The 25,139-nt window shown below is 38.8% G+C and overlaps 1 protein-coding gene across 3 annotated transcripts in view; it reads left to right on the top strand.

The window, feature by feature from the left end:
• LOC120732655 (mannosyl-oligosaccharide 1,2-alpha-mannosidase IA) overlaps positions 1-25,139 on the top strand; it is a 192,202-nt gene that overhangs the window by 113,482 nt on the left and 53,581 nt on the right. For all 3 annotated transcript variants that reach the window (XM_040030405.1, XM_040030406.1, XM_040030407.1), the window contains exon 4: positions 15,026-15,106. In XM_040030405.1, coding sequence (XP_039886339.1) covers positions 15,026-15,106 — 81 coding nt within the window. The remainder of the gene's footprint in view (positions 1-15,025; positions 15,107-25,139) is intronic.

Below are 25,139 nucleotides of genomic sequence, written 5' to 3'. Positions count from 1 at the left end.
CAGTTAAAGGTGCATACAGTAGTACAAGGAATGGAGCAAGGACACACGGGGATTTTCATGCTCACATTTTTCTTTTAATTACATTACTGTCAGCAGATTCAGCCAGTCACACTGCAAAGCACTTTGTTAGATTTATCAGCTCAGGCCTGTCTGTCAGCCATAGCTCGACACGTTGTGACAGCTGCTCTGTAACTTGTTAGCAGTGAAACAAGGACAGAAGGAAGAGGACAGTGTTACACTAGCACAGACTTGACAGTGTTTGCAGCAGGTTTCAGCCTCTTCGCCGAGAAACTTGGACATCAGCTGCTCATTATTATCCCGTTTCTACAGGATTTCTTCTTTGTGTCGGAATGAAACCAAACATACCCACGTTTATATTTTTAACAAATGCACTTAGTAATACAGAACTTTAAAACTCTGTGCCATGTGAAAAAATTAAATTCCTTGAAATCTTCCTTAATCATATGACTTTGAAGCATCGACAAGCTTCGGATGCACATCTAAATGAACAACTCAGCAGACAGACTGGCCATGCTGGTGGCTCAGCCAATTACCAAGACAAAAGAAGCTCCAGAGTATATCTACCCGTGTTGGCCTGTGCCATGCTTCTCTACAAGCTGTTGTTGCATAAAGACTGAACAAGTATTTGGCAACATCATCACACATCAGCACTGAGGCACTTATTGAGTCTGATGAAGACTTATTTATGTAAAGAATGGTTTGGTCAGTATGACGACTAAGTTTCAGTTAAGTAAAGCAGCTGCCCTCTGTGAGCTCATCAGACCTTTTCCCATTAAAGCGAGTAATTAGGTGTGATTAATGTCGACTTTAAGATTGGACTGTATTCCCTCATGTTCCCTTCCAAATTTTATTACGCTTTCAGAGCCTCCCTTCCTCCATTTTTGCTCTTTCACTTAGTTATTTCTAATCTCTCCACGGCAGTTTCTGTCTGGCTCAGTTCTTTTTATTCATCATCGAGAAATCTATGTGTTGAGTCTGTTAAAGCAAAATTGTGGCAAGTGATCGCTCTGATCTACGGTCATCCAGTTTCATCATGTTGCTGAGTGTTATGAAGGGATTGTTTTTGTATGTTTGTTTGCTAAGAATAAATGCATTTTCAGGTGATGAACCTTTAAGACAGCCGCCCCCAACCCCCGGGAGTCGTTGGTTGGTACCGGGTCGCGAGAGTTGAGGCTCGGGTGTGAAATTTATGGTTTTATCGTTTTTTTTATTGTTATTTTTGTATCGTTTTTATCATTAACTCGGTTTTCCTGGGTCTTTTCCCGTGTGTTATGAATAAGTCATCTTTTTTTTTGGTACCAGTACTGGTTTTATTTTGTTGTATTTATCCAGGACACCTTAAATGCTGATCCGTGAAAATATTGTCGGACACAAACTGGTCCCAATTGGGGACCGCTGCTTTAAGATGACATGAAGAAAATGTACTTTAAGCCATTATTAAAGGAAGATCTTCTTTCAGATCAATTAAAATCACTAAATATTTTATTATGTCAGGTTGGGTTTGATAAATCATCAATAGGTTAGGCAATTTATATCATAAATGATTATTTTTATATTGATCAATCATGATATTAAGGTTTTCACACGTACTCTAAAACTTCTTAAATTGCAAGGAGATTAAAAAAGAAACCAGAATTATTAAGTAGTGTTTTACCTTTTTTCATTCATGACATTTTCCAAATGTCGAGAATAGTTGTGTTAATACGCCCAACAATTCATTGTTTATATTATGCAAACGTATGATGTGATCTTTAAACTGCACTGTGTTCAAGGTGGACTAATGTGTACAGTAAGTAGAAGTGCTGGCATATTAATTATCCTTCACAGAAGCTGAAGTGTGCACATCTTCTCACTAAAGCTCAGCCTTTGGTGATTTTTAAAATTACTGCTCCTTATAGATTGAATCTTCCCCCTGTGATTTTGCTGATGATTGCTATGAAGCCTCTTTAGCATAACTAGAAACATCCACCAGCAATAACTTCTTATTTACCACATTGACGAATCTCCAGAGCCCCACCAGGATGGCGAAATGACTGGATAATATGCACACTCAGGCCTGTGATTCCACATCTCGGATCAAGTTAGTGTGAAATCTCCTGGGTGTTATTGGTAGAGACTGGAGTAATGAGCTGTATTTTATTTTATTTTTTATATGTCGTGGCATGTGCTGCATTTCTCCATCCCTGAACGATTCAGTAGCGTGGATGTTGCCATGTGTAAGCCGAGTGCCACTAAATTGGACAGAGTGCGTAAGAGGAGGGAGCTTGTTATTATTTCTGAAGGGAGGTCGAGATGCTGACAGTCGCATGCATACATTGCAGCCTGCCAGTGTGGTGTCAGAAGAAGGAAGAAAGAACTGTCAGAGCTGGACATGATGCTATTTTTCTGACCTGTTAAGAGTACATGGTGAACATAGTACTCCTCAGCCGTCTCAGGTGTGCTGTGGCTGGTCTCTTCTCATGCTCTGAAGAGAAAATTTAAAAAAAAGTCAGACTTTTGTGGGTTTGTCTAAACTGTAAATATACTGGCGATGTGGGAAATATGTGCATGGGAGCTACTACTACATTTCATATTTTACAATTATTATATTAAAATGGCATATTTTAGCACAGTAATGGCTATGGTACCTATTATATTTTTGCATCTTGTTAATGATTATATGTATGGAAGCCCATTTCCGCCACTAAAAAAAAAAAAAAGTATCCATAACTGAAAATTTCGAGTTATTTTCTCGAAATTTCGACTTATTAACTCGAAATTTGAGTTAGCGCTGCCAATCGGTAATCTACGTGAATGATGTCATTTTCTTGTTATCAGGAAGGATAAGGCGCAGAGGAATGCACACATAAAACCGGATCGTGAGCTACCAATGTATAAATTCACGCTTTCGAGAGTACGTTTGCTGATAGTAACGCCTTGTGATTCGGCTAATAACGCAAGGATTTAATGTGAAGCCATGCTGAAAATACTCAGCAATTTGTGCATTCATGACTGGCTGTAAAACTGGTAGCTTAGCTGTAGCATTTGTAGCTGAGGGCTTCAGCTTCCGGGTTACAAGGAAATGACGTCATTCACGTAGATTACTGATTGGCAGCGCTAACTTGAAATTTCAAGTCAAGTCGAAATTTTGAGATATGGATATTTTTATAATTTTTTTAAGTGGCAGAAATAAGCTTCCATATATATGTGCACAGATTTGTGCTATAAATCTTCATTCCCACGTTGCAGAGAGAGATGTGTACTTGTGGTGTCAGTGCCCTCACATTTGTTTCAGGTCGCCTGCTGTTAGCTTATGTAACAGATAATTATGACTAATGATACTAATTGATAATGTAGTAGCGTTGCATCCAAGTAGTGTCAGAATTGTATTAATAACACTCTGCCCTTGTTCTCTTGTCAGTGCTCTCTGAAGCAAACACTAAATAGTGGGTGAGTGATTGAACACACGGACAATCCAAGCACAAGCTCAGTCTTGTTTATTTTGCAGTTTTTTTTCCTCTGCCCTTGTTTAGTTTTGTGGTTGCTTGCTGTGAGCCCAGTAGGGGTTGTTTCAGTAGCAGTGAAGCAATGAGTGTTTTCTTCAAACTGTGGTGGAAGCTGAACAAGCGTGCCTCACCCCAAAACATCCAAGAAGAAAAAAACAATTCCTCAAATCTCCCTAAAGTCTTTTCTGTCAGCTCGAGATATCGGCATTAGCTTGAGGTCTCACTTTCATTACATCCAAATCAAATTTGCAGCTGCATAAAGCACGGCGTCGAGAAAATAACCAAAGTGTATTTATACGAGTGTCGTTATAATCCAGATGTAATTGACTTTTTGGTAGAATGAGCGCAGATACATTGCACATTGTTGTTGCTGTTAATCTTTTGAACCTCGGTCCGGAGGCCAGAAAGAGTTTGTGCTGCCAGTCCAGATACAGTTTCAGACACATGGGATGCACTCCTTTCACAGAGCAGAGAAAGTTTGGTGAGAGACTAGAAGAGAATGAGCAACTTCATCAAGTATTTCAGAGACTGCCAGCAGCGTCCCACCAAGTACTGAACAATGCGGTGTATCTACTGTGTACACATGTGCAACACAAAGCGAAACCTGAGAGAAATGTGTGGTAACTTTTATTACCAGAGAAAAAAGCTGTTGACTGAGTTCAACTTTGCAAATGCCTCAGGCAAATATAGAGCGCTTGTGTAGGTTGTTATTCTAAAATATTTTAAGCTAACAAAGATATTCTGACTATTTTATGCATTTTCATGATGACAGTTCTTAACTTGGAGATGTCATCACATTGTTGAAAAAGACGAGCGGTGTTCCCCACCATATTTTTAATCTCAAGGCTTGTAAACCAGTCTGTTTTTAATCAGTTGTTCGTGGGTTATTTTCCAAATGCGTGCTCACATTTGAGGACAAGAAAAAGTGACATTAGTTGGTAATGAGGAGACCTGGAGCAAGGTTGTTGTTTACCTCCAGAGAGCTGTTTTTTGACCCCCGCTGACACCCTGTCTGGACTAAATTAGACACAACTTGCTTCTAGTCATGAAGGCGTCTGAGGAAAAAAACGGTGTCATGTGCAATGCCGAGGGACGGTTCGGTAAAGACGCCGTGCCCCTAAGCTGAGGTCAAGCTGAGCTGACATTCTGTCCCAGGATGCGCAGGGCAAAGGACGTTTTGTGTGGGTAGTTCATCATTACGGATATTTACCAGCACATTTTGTATCATTCATGCACTTTTTCCCTGTGGAGCCATTTCGCACAGCCAACCGCTGACACTGGATTCTGGCTACTACAGCGGGAAAAGGGTTGGCTTAGTTTCACAAGCTCTGATTTACATGTAGACGTTCTTTAAAAATAGTATTGAATATCTTAGATGTTAATATGGAAAGATCTCTGGAATATTAAGACTTTTTTTGAAAAGTGCAAAGAGGTTGCACTGTAATGTCTTAATAAACACAAAGTCTATGACTATGTAATAATGACAGACTCACAAAAAATGTTCATATTTCAGTTTACCTCAGCTCTACATAAGCAGCACCTGTTTTCAGCTTAAAGGCTGCAATAAACATGGTGCACACCACCTACATGGCACCACACTGCAGGTAGACAAAGTGTGCAACAAGCTGGTGATCATAGCAATTCACATATTTGATAAGAGGGTGATCAGATAAGCTAGGAGGAAAGCAGTATAAAGTTGGTGTCTTTATAAATAATTCAGAAACCAAATTTTCTTAGAGCAAGGAAGTCGCTGGACGTTAGCTTTAATTTAATTTTCATGCTACTAAAAAGACATGAAGACTGTTATACTGAAAAAAATAAATATATAATTGGTGTGTTAATTAGCTGTCTTAATGACCTAATCTGCATAACTCGATGTTAATATATATATCAGCATGAATACGCTGAAGCATTAAGCAGCTCAAATAGCTCTTTGTTTTTTTTCTTGCCAGTTTGGGAGTTAGCAGCCGCTGAGGAAAAAGTGAAGGATGTGTCTCAGTCAGCAAGGCCAAATACAGTGGGAGGTATATGATGAGAGACAGAAGCAGACAGTTAGACACAGAGTCAGGAGGAAGGAAGATGGACTGCAGCAGGCTGAATAATAACAGCAGAGAGAGAGTAGAGCAAAGTCCCATGAGACCCAAGCATTATCATAGAAGACTCTGTGGGGGAGCTACTGCAGCCCCCAGGAAAGAGCAGAGACCTGTGCACGCAAGAGTTTTGTACGTGCGTGTGCATTTGTGTGGGGAGACGGCATCAAAAGACAGAGATGAAGCTCTGAAAATAGACAGATGTGGGGAGACCAATATTCTCTGATGGTGGCGTGATGGGTTGGGCTGTAATTCAGCTGTAATTTATCACCGTGGCAGTATTTGATGAATTATGCACCAGGCTGTTGATTTACAAGTTTATGCATTTAGTGGAGATGTTTTACGATACGAGTGCATCCTCTCTTTTGTGTGTACACATGGTGTTCGAGGTGAAGTTGGATGTGCATTAATTACTCAGGTTAAAAAGAATTTTCAAAGAAATAAAATGATGAAACTTAAAATATTAGCCAATAATATTCTCTGACTATTTAATCACATTTTATTGGTCTGCAACTGGGAATAATTATTTACTGAGGTTATCCCCAGTTTGTACAAATGCATGATGGGAGTGTAACAAGTAGGGCTGTTCGATATATAACGATATATATTTCGGATAACGATATAAAAACGTCTGTCGTGTCATTTTACGCTATCGTTTATTTCGTGGTGTCGCAAAATAAACTGTTTACGGCAATATATTTTCATTATTTTGATTGTCACTGTAGTGGCTATATTAATTTCCTAAAGTTCTCTCTTTCTCTTATATTTAATATAACCACACTACAGACAGGTAAGCCTTTGTTTTTATGCGTTGTCGTTAGCAACAACGACGGTAAAACCACCACGTGTCCGCTTGTTCCACATAAACCTTTCACAATAAAGCTCAAGATCCTGTCGAGACTTTTCAAAATAAACTGAATCACGTGAAAGATGCAGTGTTTACAGATGAGAAGCAAAAAAGAGCCGTCAGGTGCTAAAAAATAAACCTTAGACTCAAACGTTAGAACAGGCTTTTCCTCGCAGCACGCCGTGTAATAAATACTCACAAAGAAAACGGCGGCCGTTACAACTTATGTCTAAAGATGTATAGTTTCATGCATCAGTTAAAACACTCGACTGCTGTTTAGCACTGCTGAAAGCTGTTTAGCATGCTCCACAGTATGCGACGCCCAGCTGGAAACACTCCACGCAAGTCGAGCTGCCCGAGATTCACAGAATTTACAGAAAATGTTACATTTTTGCGATTTATATCATTATCGGACGATAGATGTCTTAATATCGGGATATGAGATTTTGGTCATATCGCACAGCCCTAGTAAAGGATAGTGAAACACCTCACTCTGTTATCAAAGAACCAGGGATTACGTTAAGTAACCCAACGATTCTATTCTATTCTAGTAACAAGAGGGCAAAAAGTTGACGTATCACAGCTGATGACCGTTACTGGCTAATATCTGTCAGTTAAAATTCGGTTTCAAAAACTGATAAAGGCTTCTTTCATTTCAAACTATTGCGATGTAAAAAAAAAAAAAAAAAAAAAAGCTTCCAGAATAAAAGAAAAACTGTTCTTGTGCCTGAATAGTTTTGTAACTTTGATTAGTGTGGGATCACTAAACAGTAAGAAATGGGAAGGTCGGGCTCTTGAAATGTACTCATCTCCTGTAATGTTAAAAAAAAAAAAAATCACTGAATTCATTATGTAAGCCTCTTTTAGGAATAGTTATGTGAAAAAAGCCAATATTTGTGAGCAATATTATACAATTAACTTTATTATTATGCTGATTTCACCCACCTGAGTGTTGCGCTGAGTGGGCTCATTTTTTTGTGAAGTCGCTATTTTGGCTTGAATTTCAGAGCTCCCTTTATGTCAGAGAAAGCTGTTTAGCATGCTCCACAGGGTTGCGGGTAGGGTCATTAACGCTAATGTTGTAGACTGCTCTCACAACTTGGACACTGATCAAGACTATAATTACTGCACAATATTTTAAAAAAAGAAAAGAAATAGAAAACGCAGGCGCAGCTCGATGTCCTGAAAGCAGCTAGTTGGAGAGGAGCAGCAGAGGCAGCAGCTTTAACAGTATGTAAGAGCCAGGGAGATTAGAGTGAAAATTGATGATTTCTGTATCTGTATTTTAATTAGCAATGTTAAGTTCAATCCCAGCCAGCATGTGTGAATCACCAGCTTTGGTAGGAGAGGCAATCGTCTCTTTCCATCCTTGGCTTATCAGATCATTTTGTCTGTCACATCAGCCCGATTTGGCGTTAGCATGTAGCAGTCAGTCAGAATCTGGATGGCAGCAATGCTAACAGACATTTGCCCAGTGACAATGATGCCTCTTTATTAGCAGTAAATTATTACATTAACATTTGAGCAGGACACAACTGGGCAATAGTCTAGTCAGCTCCTTGGCACACAGCAGCACAGTGGCCATGCCAATCAGGCTCGTGTCCCAAGCAAATCTGGGCTGAGTAGGACAGAAATCTTTGCTTTGACTGTTGAATACACATCAATAAAGAAGGAGAGAGCACCACCAGCAACACTGCATTGTATGTACCCCAATGTAATGTACCCCAATGAGTCATTCTGTTCCTTATTTTCTTTTCCAGTCGAGGCTCCTCCTCCATAAAAATTACATTAGCTAGTATAATTAGTTTTTCTCCCAGTAGTACACATTTTAAATAGTTACAGCGTTGGTAAAAGCAGTTGCTTATTTAAATGAGCTTTCATTCTCTATTCTCTGCCACAAGGTAAGGAGAAAGAGGAGCACACACAGATCATCCACATAATTAAAACCACCTGCACCCTGCACATCGCTAATACAGCCACAACATGGGTGGACATGGATAGAAATGTTGACAGATGTTGGGGGGGGAATGGTTAGTTGTACTGCAAAACATTTTAGGTGGATGATACCTAATGAATGATGGCACTGTGGGGTCTCCCCTGGTTTGTGTACTACTTTTTAAGTCCTGAGTAGCCAGATTATAACCACATTTGCACACGGGGGCTGACTAGCTAGCTAGTTTAGCAACAGACATCTTTAGTATATTATTTTAGCAAAAAGCAGGCTTGAAAAAAAATACTAGAAAACCTGAGCATCCCATTTAGGGAACACAACAAGTGTCCATTTGAGTAACTGCTACTTTATAGCTTTATAGTTGCCAGATTTTGGATGGCAGGTGACAAATTATGCATGAAGAACACTGAGGTTCCTTAAAAAAACATTGCATGGTAATGCGCTATTTTGGCTGTATGAGGGGTACTCGCGTAACTCCTGATGATCTGTGTTATTTACTTAATCTGTCAGTGATTTATGTTTTGTGGCTGATTGGTTTATATTATGAACATCAACTGTATATATTAGATTTGGTGTGAAGAAGCAGTGCGTTAATGGTACTTTAAAGCTGCACATTTGTTTTCACTGATAAGCATTCTTCAGAAAGTAGCTTACTTTTCACTGCGGCAGGTTGAGAAGAACTAACAGAGAAAATGCAGACAAGCTTTTTAACTTGATGGCAATGGTGATGAAAACTTCTGTGTTTTTCTCTGACAGCCTTGTGTTGACTCCTAATTAGACCCTCAACTTGAGCACCATGAAGAGAGACAAGGCAGGGGAAAAAATAAAAACAGGTGTCATCCACTTATCCAGATTTTCTGGTTGTGCTTGCGGGGCAGCTTTAATGCTTGCTGCATCGTATATAAACGTACCTCCAGGATAAGCAGCGCATGTAAATTGAGCTTTATGACATTGCTTTTAGTGTTTTAGTCATTAAAGATACTTCTTTTGGGTTAGATTTGAGAATCCCTTCTTCTTTTATTAGGATTCATCTACTGCTTCATTGAGATAAGTCATCTGAACTGGAAAATATAACGAAAAACTAAATAATTCTCTTTGAGCAAACATAGCAGGAAGGGAGGACATTTTCCTCCATCATTTGGGATGAGAGGAGAGTGGAGGGAGGAAAGATAATCATTAACAGGTAATAATATAACACTTATTCCTAATCCCATTTTCAAAGCCTAAAACACAAAACACATTCACACAATTCAGCCAACTTTGTTTTAGCATAAATATTGAACAACTGATTTAATCACAGACACAGAAATTAGAGGACTTTGGTCTTTGTTTAGTGTGAAGTTCATTAGAATTGTGCAAAGAAACAGGGATATTTCAATAATTCAGTTTCCCCACATTAGCTGGTGTGTTTGTCCAGTTAGCAGCCAAACGCAGAGCCTTAATAGCTTGTGAAAGCTAATAATTTTATGCTTTAATGTGGAATCTAACTTTGATAATAAATAAAAGAAAAGCATTCGGCTTCTCCGGTGGACAAATTACTTTGTAAATCTTGTAAAAAGCCAAATTTTCAGGCCTTATGCCCCAGTGAACATCATACGCAGATTTGGTTTACTTCAAAGAAATTCGTGTCTTGATGTTAAACCCGTTTGAAAGTCAGCCTCGCAATCAGATCCAGTCAGCTGTACCTCCACCCGTTTGTACATTAATGTGGAAATTTGAGATTGAGTCATATACAAGCAACCTTTCAGAGGACACAGTTTTTAATCTTCTTTCTTCTTGTCTTACTTACACCGTGATGATTGAATCGCTTTGTCAGTGTGAGTTTTACTATTTAGTTTACGTTCTCAGAGCCTTAGGGTTTGCCTTTTAAGTTCATTTAACGGTGAGGCACATTTGAAGGTTAGGTTGCCCCGTTTGCAGTAAGACGCAGGGCTTGCAAGTAGCTGTTCCTGAAAAATAAATCAGATTCAAATGCAGAAATCAACAAGCCAATTGAGTAGAAAGATTTCCTAGGGGCTTGTTTTTTTTTATTTTTTATTTTATGTAAATGTGCGTTAGGTATATCTTCAAATTGGTATGAATGGCTTCCTGACTGATTTATTGAGTCTTCTAGGACTTAAAGTCTGACTGGCAAAACCTTTGTCAGCACTGTATGTCCTCACTCACTGTACCTTCTGCCGGTCTTGCTGAGAGCTACAATCACTAGTGATAAATAGACACTCCATTCCTAATCACTGCCATTGTAGTGTCATTACTGAATGGGCCACTCATTTCAGGGTTGGCAAGATAGCTCAGTTGTCCTGCCAGAGGCACTGGTGCTTTGTCTCAGAAAATGTCACCAGTGTGCAGAGTTTTCAAACGGAGCCAGCGTCATGCTGTTGTAGAATCAGAATCGTAGAGTTTTTAAAAAAGGAACTTATCAAATAAAACAAACACAAACTGTACAGTATTTTTGCAAAATGTACTTCCGTTGCCTGTAAAGACCTATATTGTTTGTAAATGTAAATGGACACTGACTGTGACCTTGAAATTTTTAAACCCAATGTTGCAAGGCGTTGAGGAACTGGGTTCAAATGGCTCACAGTAGCAATTTTCAACATCCAATCCAGGTTGCATCTGTGTTTTACATGGTCCCTGAAGGTTCCATTACAATCTTCATAACATTTTCATGTTTGTGCATGTGCATGTATTTGAATCTGGACTCTGAAGAGAATTGATGGATGGATGGAATATTTTGTTGACGTGTCAAACAAACACAGTGGATATAAATATTATGTATTTATGTGAAGTATGATATAAACAGGATTAAAAATATGCATTTTTAAAGAGATGCATATAGAGATAAATAAAAGCGTAGTACAGATGCCACTGACTCCTTAACTCAATTCTAGCAAATTGCCCTTTCTGCCACCAAATTGCAGTTTCCTTATCAACCACGCTCGAGCTAGCAATTTCCTTCTCAATGGGTCTCCAAGTCAATGAGTACCATTCTGCTTTAACCTTCAGCTGGCACAAGAGGCAGTAATTATAGTGACATACTGAGCAGTACCTCTTATTTTGTATTTCATTTAGAAAAGAAAATATAACGTGCATATTTCATCTTGAAATTGCAACATAGCAACAAATATTTATTTTTCTAAAAAAAGAAAGGAGAAAAGTAAAATTGCAAACAAACACATGTTTTATTGTATTGTGTGATAAAACTGCCCAGCAGTAGATAAAGCTGGATATAGATCAAGACATTCATTTGTGTCTCTACTCCTACGGAGAAAATTGAAAAACGCCCAGAGTATATTAAAAGCAAACAGTAGTGTAGAGTGAGGACTGTTGAACAGAAAGTACAGTTTTGTTTGCTTTGTCTGTTTGCGATGCTCTTAAGATGTTACTTTTCCACAGAAAATCAGAACAAGGCTGGCTGCTAATGAAAGCTGAGGAAAATTACAAAGGGATCAGAACTGCACACTCTGCTCCATACTCTGAAGTCATCCCGCTGTACGTTTCCACATCTGGATGACAAAAGAGCCAAAATACACTCGCCGTTTCTCTTTCTGGAACGGTTCTCCTAGCAGTTGAAACATCACAGGATAAATATCTGTACAGTAATCTGTAGACTTGGTCCAAAACTTTTTGAGACTCTAAGTGACCAAAAAAAAATGTAAGAGGAGAAACTGATGGCAAAATATTACAGCAGAGGTTCTTGAATAAAATCCAGCTTGAACCAAACTTGCTCCCTACTAATCAATACTGCCTTGCGGTTGCAAGAGTCTCTCAGACAAAAGAGGAAACAAAACACCGGGGAACACGATTACATGGCTTTGACTTTCTAGCCTGACTTTTTGAGTCTGCCCTGGCTCTAGTCGTTGATTTCTTTGGAGAGAAAAACTCCATTACAACCGAGAGAGAGGAAGAAAGAGCACGGGGAGCTTTGTAGTTCAAGAGCTTTCCTTATAAGCACAGAGATAACCTGTATGTGGAAATGACTTGGGTGGATTTTTGAATTATTTTAAAAGTGTTTGTGCATTACTTGAATTGCAAACACGAGAACAAACACTTAATCTAGTGTTGTTTAAGGTTCTAAGTGTGCGTTCATATTAATGCTTCCCACTGTTTTTATTGATTTATCATCTCTGTTTGATGCTGTCAAAATGTTATGAATACAATTAATTCCACTAATGAGGAATAAGAAGGCTAACCAATCAGTCAAGAGGTTTTGCAGTTTTGTCACATCATCACTTAGCAACCACTTTTGCTGTTTCCATGGGGATTGACTGTAAAACTGCCTTTATGTAAATAATAACACTTCGAGTCGCTTTGAAGTGGATTTTTTTCTTTTCTTTTTTATACTTTTCTTTTCTAAAACTGTAGAATTGAGCTGTCTCAAATGTTTTGTTATTTCAGTGTTGTTTTTGTCAAATTAATGCCTGTAGGCCTTCAGCCATTCAGAGAGATTTGGTACTAGACTGTATAGAGATGGACAACATGAAAGCTCGAGCGCGTGAGACAATTATTTTATTAGACTTTAATAGATATCCATACTGGAGGTTCATGACAGTTTCAACTATGAGGTGGCAAGTGCTCGTTATCATAGCTAACATGCGTACATGTAAGTATTGCTTTTCTTGACTCACTATGTCTATACCAAAACTTAGCCATGCTAATTTGTTCAGTGTTCTTGTGGGTAAAGTTTAGTGAGTCATCATTCAGATGGATGTTTGGAGATGTTGCCAAGATGGCTGCTGAGTGACAAGACTTACTTCTGGAAGGATTTTTGTGTTTTTGCTGTTGTTGTTTCCAGACTGACTCTGTTTAGTGGTTGCAGGGTTGCATGGTAATGCAGTCCCAGGTTAGTGGATATGTTGATTAAAGTGCACGTGTATTATTGGTTAGTATGGTTTAGGTCCGTTAGAGTTTAGTGACATACATTTACATTTTATTTTTATGTTAGAGTAACAATGATAATCCAGCGTGGGTTTGCTTCTATTAATAAGCACAGTGTAGTCTGTGTACTTTAATCCTCTCAGCCATTAGCCTCCCTTTTATCCAACAAGCATTTAAATATTTATTATTACAGTAAGCTACTACCTAATGCATCAGGTCGATGCTTGAAAATGGCAACAGCAACAAAACAAAAACACTATCAACCCCTGTTTTGCATGTGCTAAAGCATTCGGTTTGCATAGTGACATCTGCCTCTTTTTTGTGGGAACAAAAACATTTAATTTATTTATTTAATTATTATTTAATTCATTGTTTATTGGTCACCAAGTACAAAGACTTTTAAAGATGAACCACGGCTGTTGAATTCAGATGAAGTGGCCATGGTCACAACCCAATTTGCCTTGTGTTAATCCAGTATGACTCCTCTTATGCACTCACTCAGAATAACACCATGCAACGGCATTGCTTATTAGAAATTGCTTTTTTTCTCCTGAGATATAACCACAGTTGTAATTTATTGTGATTATCTATGGTCCTTGTAAATAGAAGTCTCAAGAAATTAAGTTATGCTCCTGGTTATGCCATCTTTACATTTATTTTTTTTCTTCTTAAACTGGCAGTTGTGTGAGTATACCAGAGGGGAAGTTCAACTTAGCCACACTTTTGTTGCATTAGCTGGCTTGAAAAAAAAACTTAAAATAAGTAAGTAATAAGTAAAATAAGTATCACAATGGTGGTTATCAACTTTTTCTGTCAAGTCGGGCTTTTTGCTTCAGGCTGTGTAAGATCACATGACTCTGCTTCTGCACAAATTGAGTGCCGCCTACTCTTTTCAGAGACGTCGTCAAGTGGTGATAATGAAATTGTGATAAAAATGTAAAAAGGAAATTAAAAATAGAACTGTAAAGTGCCAAACTGTTGCAAGAAGGACCAGAGACCGATGCTGCAGAAACTGTTAACCTTGGAATTTAGTACACAGAGCAGTAAAAACAAGCATTTTAATTAAGCCGATTGTTTTAACACTGAGTGCGCTCTCAGTGCTGCTGTTCGTTCTAATGTGACCGCTACACATTAGAGCTCTGAAACTTTAAAGTGCATACATTTAAAGTCCCCTAACCTAATGAAGTAGTTGTGGAAATCACTTTAGTTTGTTGGCAGATGAAAATGACAGTGTTCTAGTAGCTGGTGTTTAAGAAACTTAGCACCAGGTTAGAATAAAGTATAAATATGTGCACATTCCAGTGACAATGTTTAGCTTAATGCAGTCTAGCTCATTAACCCATTAATCTCACTTCTTAGTACACCACTCAGGAAAACCTCAGACTCTCCAGTAAACATCTTCATGCATTAAAGAATCTGAAAATCTATTAAACAACCAAGAAATGCTGATCTGCACACGTGAACATAATAAATATTTACATGACCCAGAGACTTTATGCTGTGTGAAATATTAAAATATTTATCTTCCCATCTGACTACACTACTCCAAAGACATCTCAGAGAGCAATAAACCTACCACATAGCTCAGTTATTGAATGAAGTAAAACCATGAGTGGAGTAAAAAACAGTTCATGATGTCTTTAGTGTGGTTTTTTTTTTTTTTTTTTTCCCCCCCCCGTACAGCCACTTTACCCCCGACTGAGGACTTAAATATGACATTTGACAATTTGATCTCTCTCTCTTGGTTCAACAGAACGGCGAGGCATCACTGTTTGAGGTGAACATCCGTTACGTCGGCGGGTTGCTGTCGGCGTACTACTTGACAGGGGAGGAGGTAAGATTAATAGATGTCTGTTATCCCTCTACTCTAGTGAGATCTGCTGCTTCCTTTATCTCACACCAGGCCTGCAGTTTGAATGATGAACAGGCTGCCACTGAGGGTGACAGCATTTGTGCACATCAGTGTGTTTGAGTGTATTTATGTGTCACCGCTGTGCAAGCATAAAATTATCTTGGGCCATTTCAGCATTTTCATGTTTTGGACTTTTCTGTTGTTTGGAATGGGGAAAAAACTGTCTGTGTAAGATATATAGGTAAGGGTTTGGATATGTACTCATCCTCACCGGTTTTATGTTGTTTTTTTAAAGGACCTGGTTGGTTTATACATATTTTTCACTGGATGTCAGCACATGTCCAACTTGTCTGCACCTCATGGTAATCTAGGCCTTATTTTGACAACCAAATAATCTTTCATCAAATTCTAAAAAAGGAGATCTTTAAAAAAAAAAAAAATGCATCACATTTAGTCATTTCCAGCTTTAAACGATCACATTCAAATTCATTTTGAACTGGAGCTGTTTAGTTTGTAGACATATAGATATTTCTGAGCTATAGACACAAAAAATGTAAAGAAAGCTCACTTATAATGCATATGAGAATGAGGGTTTGAAGAAGTAGCAGATGTAAAATGTATGGCATGTAAGCTGCATTGAGCATAAAATTAATTAGTATCATATTACGGTAATGTGAGTTTTAATGAAGGCTTCATGTCAAATTCATCTGTGAATTTACTAGACTGACTAATCTGCCGGTCACAGATGCTGAAAGTGTGGAGAGCCAGTTACTCTTTACTAAAGAAGCAGAAATGCACCTCCTGTTATCTCCCAGTGCATCATACTTACCCTACATGATGTGTTTCTCGATGGTAAGGCAATATTGCAGTGCCAGGTTCAGGCTTATAAACTGCGCACTGCTGTAGCTCCCGAGGCTAGATGCTGATGTCCAGTAAATCCTTCCTAAATGATAATATTAAACTGTTGTTTCAGTTTCTGTGTGTTTTTAATATAATACCTATAACATGTGCAAACAAAAGCTTTGAAATTGTTTGTGTGGCTTTCCAGTAACCTGTTAACTACATCACAGAAACACTGCAAGACATTAACTCATATTAAATGGTAATTATAATTAGATATAAATAAATTGGAACTTCTGGAGGCTTTTCTTTTGCTTTTCAATGTTTCACTGGATTCTCGGGGGGATTTAACCTGAATTTTAAATTTAATCAGCCTCTAAGAATGTACTTTTTTTTTGCTTTGTCATTGTAGTATTAAAGTGTTGCTTAGAGGTTAAAGAGCCAAGCCTGAGCAATTTGATTAAATTTAGAAGGCAAAGTTGAATGGAAATTTTTTCCCATTGCTGAAAAAGTACAAGAGCTGCGTCCTTGTAAAAGCTCCAGTGGCTCCAGCGAAGCTGTTCAGTGGCTCTGTATAAAGGCCCGAGGTTACGATGGACAGCATCCAGGTGTGAAGCTGTGAAACTGCACGAGTGTGAAGCTCGGCCATGTCAGGAAAAAAAACGTATGAATGCTCTGTAAGCCTTGGTTGAATAAATAAAGGTTTAAAAATAGCCTGCGACAGCCACGCTGCACAAATGGGCCGATTCATTATCAGTACAGTGTGAAATCACTGGAGGTAAAGGTGTTGTCATAATGAGCATCTGCCTGTAGCAGCCCTGGAGAGCACGCACATGACATACACTGCAGTTGTAGTGTTTTCCGTGCAGTGGAAAAGGCGGAAATCTTCGTGGCAGCAGAATTAATGTGAAAGGATCCAGTGACATATGAACACTCTGTCGCTTTAATGGACATTGATTTGCAGGCCAAGCGAGCTGAGGGGAGAGCAGCATAAAATTGTCCAGCTCTGCTGGATGAGTGAAATATGAATACATTACTGGAGCAGAATATATTGTTGAATCCATTATTCCACATTTGCCTGCCATTAATGCCATGCAGAAAATATTCTTCTGCTTTATCCACTGGTCCATGGAAATTTTCTATATACGGCACAGAGAATGACATTTCGAATATGAGTGTATTCCTCATAAAGTTTGCCTTTGTCTCACCTTGTCACAGAAGGACATGGCTGCTAAGGAGCTTAGGTGAAGCAAATCTGTAGAAGAGACACCTTCCTGCTATCTTTGCGTCATTTAATCTTCCCTTTTTAACCTCAGTCTATGTCACGAGTTTCCTTAATCTGTTTTGTTTGAATGACTCCAATCCTTTTACTACTTTCTTTTCTTCACATTTGGATTGCCTGACTGTTCACTGTACGCAGTTTCTCTTACGAGATCGAGTACACGGCCTCCGTTTCCTGACAAACTTACTGTATCAATACCCTTTACTCTGGTGCCGCTATCCATCACATGACTCGGCTGCGTGCTCTCTGTGAAGGTTCCCGGAAAACAAGATGGATAGCCATCTCTGATCCTCTGAGTCACCCTTTGGTTCTCCCATTAGGAGCTTCTCTTAGGAGTATGCAGTTCCATTCGAATGATAAAACCAATAGATTGAAGGTCTGTCACTGCGGCAGAGACTTATATCAGTTGAGATACACTGTTGCGGACTATTACGAGATTGTGCATCAAGTTTGACCAGAGGACATTCGGCAGCTGGTGCTGCTGTAAATGATTGCCAGGAACTGCGTGATGATTATGGCTCCTTGCGGGACACAGTTTGCTGGAGAAATGCTTGGAGCAGAGCTGGAGAAACACCTGACCATTAATAACCTCCTGTTGTTTTGACCTAGTGGAATGCATTGTTTATGTGTGTGTGTTTTCATGGAGCCCCAGAAGGCTTGTGGTTGGTCTTTTTTATGGAAGCAGTTTTCACGTTAAATGTCTTGTTCAATCGGGTCTGGCTGCTACTGCCCCACTCTTTCATCATTCACCAACACACACTTCTGGCAGTCCACATGGCTCTGAGAGCAGTGGCAACTACTCCAGCAGCTATCAGGAAACATTATTGCCCGATGGTGGACTTTGTGCACCAAAAGCTAATCTTTTTTCTGACTGTAACTTTCAATGTGTGTTGTCCTGATACAATCACAACTTTTGCTACCACAACCATAAACAGTCTTCAGCCTGTATTTAAAATGTGCTTGGTTCACTACACTAGTTTTTTTAAATAGACCCTAAATATAACAGATGTTTTTGTGTTTGATAAATCATTATCCTAAAAAAACTTCCTTAAACTGGGAATCTCTCCATGGGTTCACATACTGGACATGCTCATTAAACATGCCTTGAATTTCCCCGCTTCTTAAGCACACCTATATAAGTATGCATGTTTTTGAATGTCAGCTCGGCCTGAATTTCACCACTGCTTGGATTCATGCTGCATGCCTTCTTCCAGCCATCTCTGTGCAGTGGGTTTCATTTGTCAGTGTCCATTTATATGCAGTGTGTGTGTGTGGTGATGAGACCTTGTTGCTTCATCCCTTTTCCTTAGCAAGAGCACAGAACAGTGAAAGGAGAAAAAGTGGAGGGGAATAGGAATGAATTCAATCAGCCTTGTGTGAAAATTGCCCGCAGGGCTGAGCTGAAACAGAGAGCGAGCCAGCAGTGAAGAAAGACGCGTGCTCATGTGGTCATCAGCAAAAGGAAACGAGGAAATGGAGCAAGGGTGCTCAGGAGAGGTCGCAAGGAAAGAAGTGTGTTTGTATGAAGGAGTGTAATGTTATCAGTTATATTCATGGGGGACAGAAGAGATTGAATCCTTCTCAGTGTTTGAAGAAAAGAAAGTGATCATCTTTGGGATGGCTTTGAGGAGATTCCAAACATTGCAAACAAAGACCCAGGGAAACAGAGTTAACGATTTAAAACAAAACAAAACAATAAAACCCCTAAAAACCATAAATTTCGCTCCCGAGTCTCAACTCTCGCGGCCTGGTACCAAACGACTCTTGGGGACCGCTGGTCTAAACAATGGATGTAAATCTAATGCTGTCAAAAAAATCAATCCGCACTCTGTCATTTGGCCAATGACAGTCCATCTTAGTTTTTTCTCCGTCTCACGGAGTTTCCAGCTGCAGTTCTCATGTTGTTAAACGAAGCAGAACTCTGTTGCATGTAGTGACAGACAGCTGCCAGCCTCTCTGTGCTACAACAGTAGTGTGTCTCATTCATCTGAGGGAGGCGAATTATAAATTTCCTGTTTATGTTTAGTACATAACAGATACAGAATGGTGGGTAAAGAAATACAGATCAATATGGAAGAGATTCAAATATTAAAGGGGGAAAATAGGGAAGATTAAGAACAAGCACGTAAAACAGTTTTAAAGTGACATAATATTACAGTTTATATATATATATATATATTGTTGTTGTAGTGAGGTAAAAATTAGGAGTCTGAAATTACAATCATTGGTCACAGCCACATTATGAATCCCTTTTAATGCAGCCAAATCTCATCAAGCCAACAAATGAACGTCGTGGTATTTATTTTAAAAATAAACTTTCTGCAATCTGTACACAGCGACTGATATCGAGACATGTTTTCTGAAACACGCTGCTGTGGTTTTCTTTCACTGAGGAGGAAAAAAAATATTTTCTTATCTTGGTCCCGTCTTACTTTTATTCTGGGTCAATCACATTCATGCCTGTAACCAGTCAAGAACTTCAATGCACAGGAACTGTTTGTGAACTTTTGGAGAACATGCAAGAGCCGCAAATCTAACCTTTTCTGCTCTGGAACATTGGAGCTGAACACTGAGTTACTGTGACAGTTCAGGCTGAGATTTTTCTCTACTCAGGTTCACAAACTTTAGTGTTTGTCTTCGGCCTGTGGGTTTCTATTTAAAGTCCTCGTGGCATGTGTTTTTGGATGCGCTGATGAGGGGTATGGTGTTTGCATCTGTCCATGCTGTTGTCGTTCTAATTTGGGTGACCCACTTATGTCGCTGAAAATTGGTTTATTTTTGGGTCATATCACTCGAGAGCACTGCCACAAAGACAATATAAATATCACACACATCACACTCGGAAAAAATGCAATAAATTGTAAATACTGTCAGCGATGAGAGTCTAATTATGTTTCTCTGTTTGTATCCCCGTCTCAGCATCATTAATTGTCTGGGGGAACTTGCTGTCATGTAATGTGTAGATTAGCAGTGCAGTTGTCTCTCAGACTGAGTGATTCAAACTTTTCTCACCTGCACGAGAAGATCATGCACAACAAATAAATATTCATAATCAACCTATCAAAACTTACATGCAGAAGAAATATGAAAATGATCTTTCTCTGTAGATGTGCTGCCTGTGTACGCCTCTCCCTTCCTCTCTGAAACTCATTGTTACAGCGCCTCCAGAAAATTTCTGACTCCCCAGACATTTGCTTGGGGGTATGCAGCTGAATTTAAACAGCTTACATTAAGATTTCTTTCATTTCTTTTTTTTAAATAATTGATATTTTTCTGGTAGGCAAATATTTTGAAACTTGACATTGGTACTTTTGATAAATATTCAAGCCTTTTGAATATTTGCAGTCTTGTTATGGTGCATTATTAGTAATTTTGTCTACATGACAGGCACATCGGTTATTTCTTGTAACAATGTATAAGCTTAACTATCCTGAAGTAGGAGGTAAAACAGGATTGCTGGTATTTGTGTTTGTGCTGCCCTCTTTCCATGGCGCAATCGAGTGTTATCCTCCATAATAACAGCCATTGCATGAACACTAATTACTGAAAAGCTCTTAAACTGTTTGGTGTTGATATGTTGGCCAATTTGGCTCAGACAAATGTTGCCTAATGTTAACATGTGAATTAGAGTCAACAAACTTTTTGTGTGAGGCAAGATGTATGCAATAACACTCTCTCATATGGAAGCCCATTTCCGCCACAAAAAAAAGTATCCATAACTCAAAATTTCGAGTTATCTTTCTCAAAATTTTGAGTTAATAACTTGAAATTTTGAGTTAGAGCTGCCAATCAGTAATCTACATGAATGACGTCATTTTCTTGTTACCTGGAAGCTGAAGCCCTCAGCTACAAATGCTACAGCTAAGCTACCAGTATTGCAGCCAGTCATGAATGCACAAATTGCTGAGTATTTTCAGCATGGCTTCACAAATGATGAAATCCTTGTGTTATTCGCTGAATCACATGGCGTTACTATCAGCAAACGTACTCTGGAAAGTGCCAATTTGTTGCTAACCATTGGTAGCTCACGATCCGGTTTTGAGTGCGCATTCCTCTGCACCATATCCTTCCAGGTAACAAGAAAATGACGTAATTCACTGATTGGCAGCGCTAACTTGAAATTTTGAGTTATTTTTGTCAAAATTTTGAGAAAAGAAACTTGAAATTTCGAGAAAGATAACTCGAACTTTCGAGTTATGGATACTTTGCAGCAACACATGTTTGCATTTTTGGTATAAAAGTAAGGAAATAGTTGAATTGTGTTTTATACCAACACAAATACATTTTTTCAATTATTATTCTTAATATTCTTTAATAATATTCTTAATATACTTAATTGTTGTTTAGAGAAGCTTCAGTATGAGTAGATCAGATTGCTTTCATGCTGTTAAAGAAACACTATGGTCCTGACTGAAGACAAAAACATTATTTAACTGTAATCCCAATATTTTCCCAACTTTCAACAATTTTATTGTGTCTTCTATAAAATTCTGCACATTTTCACAGCTTCCTGTAACCTAACATAACTCCATTACAAGGTGAAACATTGTGTAGCTGAGGACAGAATATGGTAGCAGTAGCAGCAATATAGTTACACGTCTCCATCCAGTGTTATTGGTGAATTTATCAGTTTTAGCCACTATAGATTTTTATTTGAAAGCAGGCTTCCTTCTCATTTGGATTCTAAGGTCTGTTAAATAAGCACCTGTGCCTAACATTCAACATTTCACTTTGCAGTAGAACAACATCAAACCTCCCCTTTAAGCTAATATAATTTATGATAGTCACTGGTGGTTCTGCATCACTCAGGGACATCAGAGGGCTGTGATATAAAACACTCCACTATTAAAAGAACAGAAAAGAGGTAATTTGCTTAGTCATGACTGCCAGGCCTCACAATACCTTCTGCTGATGTTTTGTCCTTATTTCACATCATTTCTAACCACGCTTCAATTGTACTGTTTGCTTCCGGCCACAATATTTCCCAAATGGCAGAAGCTGGGCCATACCCACCTGCACCCTGGTGCATTGAAGATGTGCTTTGAACTGTGTGCCACTGATTCACAGATGTGATCTGAATTAATTCTTTATAGAAGCACATCAGTTACCTACTGTAGTTGTCTTGGGGTAGCTGTTTTTTTTGCTTTGTTGCACAAATGATATCTCGTACTATTCCCTCTCTTCGTTCTGAGCCGCGATGGTATTACGGTTCTGGCACGCTCCGGTATCGCTTGGACGTCTTTTAAAAACAATGTTCAAACACACCAAAGCAGCAATTTTTCTCTGAATCTGAAAAAAAGTTCAGCATTCATGCTGCTCAAGTCTGATTGTGGAAAATGTTCTCTGTGTTTGAGCCTAAGCAGTCAATCATGGCCCTTTGTGTCTGTCTGCTCCTTTCAGTTCTCTGCCATCACCCACAGCAACAGCCAGCAACAAGACTTGCATCAGCTTCCCTGCTGTGACCCTGCATACCATTGCAAAGAGTTAGGTTGTAGCAGAGATAAATATGTGCCAGGTAACCCCCCCACCCCCAAGATATTTACTCTATGCAGGAATCCAATTGAATAAATTTGAGACAGAGCAGTCCAGAGAGTGCTTATTTTTTGTTACCAGAAATATGCATTGAGAGGATCACTTTTCAGCCATCCTTGAGGGACAAACATGGTTGTCTTTTGCCAGTTGAAGGTTAGTGTCTTTTCACCCCCTCCCCCATCATACTGGCTGCCTCTTACATAAGCTATGCTGAGAGGTAAGGAAATATGGGAAGATGAAGTGTGGTTGAAATATCAGATATATGGGTATCCAGTGCAGGTGTGGGAATTGCATATGGAGTGGATATATTTTGTGGATGTATGGTGCTTATGTAAAAGACTAATGGTTCCCTTTGTTTAAGAGAATACAGTATGTGGATTGGATAAAAATATAGTTTCTTTTACCTTTTTCATGCTACATGGCACTTACCTACATGAACTAAATTTAAATCCAGAACATTTGCATGGTGAGTCTGTTTCTGGTATCTATTTAACAATGTGAGCACTTGGATCCAGTCTAAAATATCTCAACAGCTACTGTATATGGATTCATGTGCCTCTTAGGGCAAAGTATTATATATTTAGTCACTTTTACTTAAGCTTCACCAGTCACTCAAAATTTTAAACACTTGTTAATGGAATTACTTTTGGCTTTAGTGACAGAGGTATAGACTGTGTGCACGTTAGCATATGCTACTTCCGGTGCGCAAACTCCTGTGGGGAGCTTTGTTTCCGGTGTCCTATTCGCGCCTTGTTTACGGTCCAAATCAAGTTAAGCAAATGTATGAATCAAGCGGCAATTTACATTTCTATAGATGTCTTGGGCATTTACCCAATATATCTGTAAATGATGTTCATCGACATCGAGCAAAAGAAAAGGGATTCAAATGTTATATTTCTTAGTATCTGTAAACAGCTGTCCCTCGTTTATCGCAGTCACACTGCTAGTGATCGATGCAGCGATTCTGTACTGTACAGGAGAGGCGGCACGAAGGAGATCGTCTGCAGCGATCAGGACGCAGGACACAATGTGATGTTAAAAAAAAAAAGCATGCAAACTTGCACTAAAAAATCTGCGAAACAGCAAGGTGAAAGGTGAACCGCGTTATAGCGAGGGGCCACTGTAATTTTGAAGGTAAGTCACAACATACCCTTCGTAAATACTAATGTACCCTTACCAGCAATCATTCATTTTTTGTGTGGCTTTTTTTTCACGGTTTGTTAACATGCTGTGTAGGTGTGTACTTGACTAGCTGATATCGACATAACGGGGGAAACATCTGGTTTCACTATTCTTCACCTGTAGTTTAAATGCTGAACATTTGCCTGTTTAAATCATAAGAATCATAAGCGCAGTCACTATACAGAGATGTGCTTCTGAATGAAAATTGATCATTAGATTTTTTTTATGACACAACAATAGTGAGTGTTCCCACCTTCTGCTCTTTGTAACTTAACGTGATCTTTCCGTTTTCGAGTTTTGGACATGATTTTTGGAGTATATCTTCGCAGTGGCGATTGACCGCAAAGTAAAGCTACCGGAAATGTACAACCCCACATCCGGTCTCAAACCAGGAAGTTAGCATTTTCTCATGCACAGAGTCTATTTTTGCTGTTGGTTTGAAGAAAGAGCAAGATGTTAGCATAAGTAGCATGTTCACATCTAGTATGCTAATTACTTCATTGAACTCATTATACTGCTTTACCAAGTTACAGTTTTACAGAGCCAGTATCATTGATGTTGACATTTGTGTTCTCCTGTTAAATGATCGCTGCCTACATTACCGACTAGCAGAACTGGTCAAAATTGCTGCCTAGTTAGGTTTTTTTTTTTTTAACAGCTAAAACTACTAGCTACTACTTTAGCTAGTTGCTAATAGTTAAACTTTAAGGCTTGCACAGGCCAGGTTAACATTAATGATAACTGCTTAATACTGTAACATTGTTGAAACAAAAGCTTCAATTATCTGTCAAAATTCCTGAAAGTGTTGTTTAGTGTTTTGAACATCAGCTACTTGACTGTGTGTCTGTCTGTCTGTCTGCTAGTCTTTCGCAGTGCTGTGTTCATCTGGGCGTTGCATTCTGAAACGTCCAGATGAACAAATGTATGTATTCTAGCTGTCCTGTTTAGTATATTTTACTATTCCTGAAATAGGTAAAGTTTGGAGCAAATTTCAGGCCTTCAAGAAAAGACTTGGACCTTTTCATTGAACTTCAAAGTCATACATTTCCTCAACATTTCACTGAATACCATACTCATTTCTCTGTGAAAATATTTACTAATTAAGGAATATTCTATAATCGATTTACACAGAGTGTGGTACTTCATCATTCTGACACTGCAATTGTTTTAATACTGAAA

Source organism: Simochromis diagramma, unplaced genomic scaffold, assembly GCF_900408965.1.
Source record: "Simochromis diagramma unplaced genomic scaffold, fSimDia1.1 OVJJ01000361.1, whole genome shotgun sequence".
Classification (NCBI taxonomy): Eukaryota; Metazoa; Chordata; class Actinopteri; order Cichliformes; family Cichlidae; genus Simochromis; species Simochromis diagramma.
This window is presented reverse-complemented; position numbering and strand designations above follow the sequence as displayed.